Source organism: Anser brachyrhynchus, assembly GCF_964034855.1.
Source record: "Anser brachyrhynchus genome assembly, chromosome: 2".
Classification (NCBI taxonomy): domain Eukaryota; kingdom Metazoa; phylum Chordata; class Aves; order Anseriformes; family Anatidae; genus Anser; species Anser brachyrhynchus.
Genome location: NC_137695.1, coordinates 71,144,339 through 71,146,956, shown reverse-complemented (window position 1 = coordinate 71,146,956; position 2,618 = coordinate 71,144,339). Strand labels below are relative to the sequence as shown.

At 51.5% G+C, this 2,618-nt stretch overlaps 1 protein-coding gene across 1 annotated transcript in view; it reads right to left on the bottom strand.

Annotated features, from left to right (window-relative positions):
- Nucleotides 1-516: 516 nt before the first annotated feature.
- NRN1 (neuritin 1) overlaps nucleotides 517-2,618 on the bottom strand; it is a 7,278-nt gene continuing 5,176 nt past the window's right edge. Inside the window, exon 3 of the mRNA XM_080580368.1 lies at nucleotides 517-1,857. Within this exon, the coding sequence (XP_080436494.1) occupies nucleotides 1,626-1,857 (232 nt within the window). The 3' untranslated portion in view covers nucleotides 517-1,625. The remainder of the gene's footprint in view (nucleotides 1,858-2,618) is intronic.

Genomic DNA, 2,618 nt, shown 5'->3' with positions numbered 1-2,618 from the left:
GAGGTGTTTAGTCTTTGCTGTGCATTTCTCTATAGAGGCACCAGGCGCCTATAAATAGAGCAAGCTTCTGCCGCGAAATCAATACCCCGGCCCCCCTTCCCCTTGCTCCTTCGGCTCGGCAGCCTTATTAATTATGAAAGGGCTCCAGCTCCGCAGCCTCCGTCCTTAATGGTGGTTGCTGCCTCCCTCCCTGCCTCCCTCCGCCGGCCTCGCACCCGGCCGCCCCTCGCTTTGGGCTTCGGGGGAGGCGGAGGAGGCTGGGAGGATTTACAGAGTGTATTTAAGAAATCGGGAAAAAAAAGAAAAAAGAAAAAAAAGAAAGAAAGAAAGAAGGAAAGAAAGGAAAAAAGAAGGCCCAGAGTAAGCGATTCAGCGATTCAGCGGTCCTGTCCTTGTGTGAACTGAAATCGCCGTGTTCATCAAGGGATCGGGTCTGGATTTAGCCTTCCTTGCCTTAAAAGCCCTGTCCTTCTCAAGGTACTCCAGGCAGAATTTATAGAAAGGACGACACCCTCATTTCAAACAATAATTTTTATTTTATACTTCTGTCTATACTTCGTAGCAAATCTTTTTTTGTTATTTTTTTTGCTGAATTGACTTTATAATAAACTTCTTTCTTAAATTACATTTTTCTTCTCTTTTAAAATCAAAGCTCTTTTTTTTTTTTCCAAAATCATTTGCTGTTGTTATTGTTTGTTTGTTTTTTTTTTCTTTAGGTTTACATTTAAGCCCCCCTTTTTGTGATCTCTACTGTTGGATAATCAGGTATTTTACTGGTATGTGTAACATCTAAAACAAAGAGGAGGAGAAAATTAAAGGCAGTGAATTCGGAAAGATGCCTTCGAACAGCAAGTAAAGGTAACTCTCGGAGATCTGTTAGCAGCATTCCTTCACTCCGCAGGGCACCGAGACACATCTCTGTCTTTCCTTCATCCCTTTCTTCCTTCCTCTTTTAACCGTTCGTTTCCCACTCTCTCGCTCTCTCGCTCTCTTTTCCCCTTGAGAAAATGCGCTCTTTTAACTTATTTATTGATATTATATTTTTTTTCAGTGGGATGACCAAAAAACAAGCGACTGTGGAGGAAAGATGGGAGATTGTGAATTATTCACCATATGCTTCACACGTGGACATCTACCTTGGGTTCATCGTCAGTGCCTTTTATATTTTTTTCTCTGCTTTTTGTTCTCACCTCGCATAATGCCACATTTTTAGAGGAGCCCGTGGCCTGCCAGGGTTTATCCTGGCCGAGTATAACATTAGCATTAGGTGGCCCAGAGCCGTTCCTGAGATTTCTTTTGCACAACGAGGGCTCGGGTTTTTATTTTTATTTGTTTCTCTTTTTGATTTGAAGCGATAGTAAAGCTGAGGTCCGATTCGGGCTGCACGCCGCTGCCTGTTTGGTAACATTTGGCAAATAAAACACACCAAAAGAAAAAAAAAATAAAAGAAAAAGAAAAGAAAGGGAGAAAACGCTTCCACAGTCCTACACGGGTGTTTCACCACCATCAGCCACCACCACCATCATCAACCACAGAAAAGCACAACGTCCCCAAAGCAAGGGATGGACACTTCCTCGAGAGATCCGGCACATGGAGAGGGTGTGGGTGTGGGTGTGCTCGCCCCCCTAAAAAGGCAGCCAGGTCACTAGGGCGGCCCACAGAGCCGCCAGGAGCACGGGCAAAGCCGGCGGGAGGAGGGACGATGCGGCGCCGCTGCCGCCTCCGCACAGTTCAAATAAGCTGCCTTGGAAATCGAGGTTTTTGGACTCCCGTCTCAATTTCTCCCAGAGGTCTGTCGCTCCTTCCTGGCAATCGGTGAGCGCTGTGAGGGTGCAGGCGTGGAAATCATCCCAGTACCTGCAGGAGGGGAGAGCAGCCGGCATCACTACAGGGCACGCACCCGCCCCGGGGGGGTTAAGGGACCCCGGCAGCCCCCTCGACCCCCCGGGAATCTGAGCATCCCCTCGGAGCGAGCTCTTCCCCCCTTAACCCGCGCCCCCCCGCCTTCCCCGGGCCGCCCCACGCACCCGCTTTGCTTTTGGGGTCGGGGCTCCCGCGGCCGGGGACGCGATGCTGCGAAAATGGCTCGGGGGGTGCCTGCCGCAGCGTGACTTCGCCTGAGACGTGTCTGCGGGAGGAACGTGCGGCCCCCGGCTGGCAAGAGCTAGCCTAGGAGCCCACGGACACGTCGCGGGTGGGAGGAGGAGGAGGAGGAAGAGAAGGAGGAGGAGGAGGGAGAGGAGAAGGAGGGGGAGGAAGGAGCATCCTCCCCTCCCGGGCAGCTCATGGAGCAGCGGGAGGGACTCCCCATCCTTTGCCAAAGCTCCGTGGGCCGCGGGGGTTTCTCCTTCCCCAGGATAATTTCCAGCTCTTCCCTCACTCTTTTCCTCCTACTTTTAAGCCCCTTCCTCCCCCGGACCGTGCAGGGGTTTGCCCACGGGGCAGGCCCCGTCTCACTGCCCCATTTTCCTCCCCACGTCGGGTCTATGGACCCCCCCCCCCCCCCTCCTCCCCATCTATTTCCCCCTTTTCTCAAGGCAGGAGCCTACAAATTTGGATGTATTTTTTTAAAGTAGTCCTGCGGCCTCTAATTTATGAGCACTCTAAGCTGGTCGTAG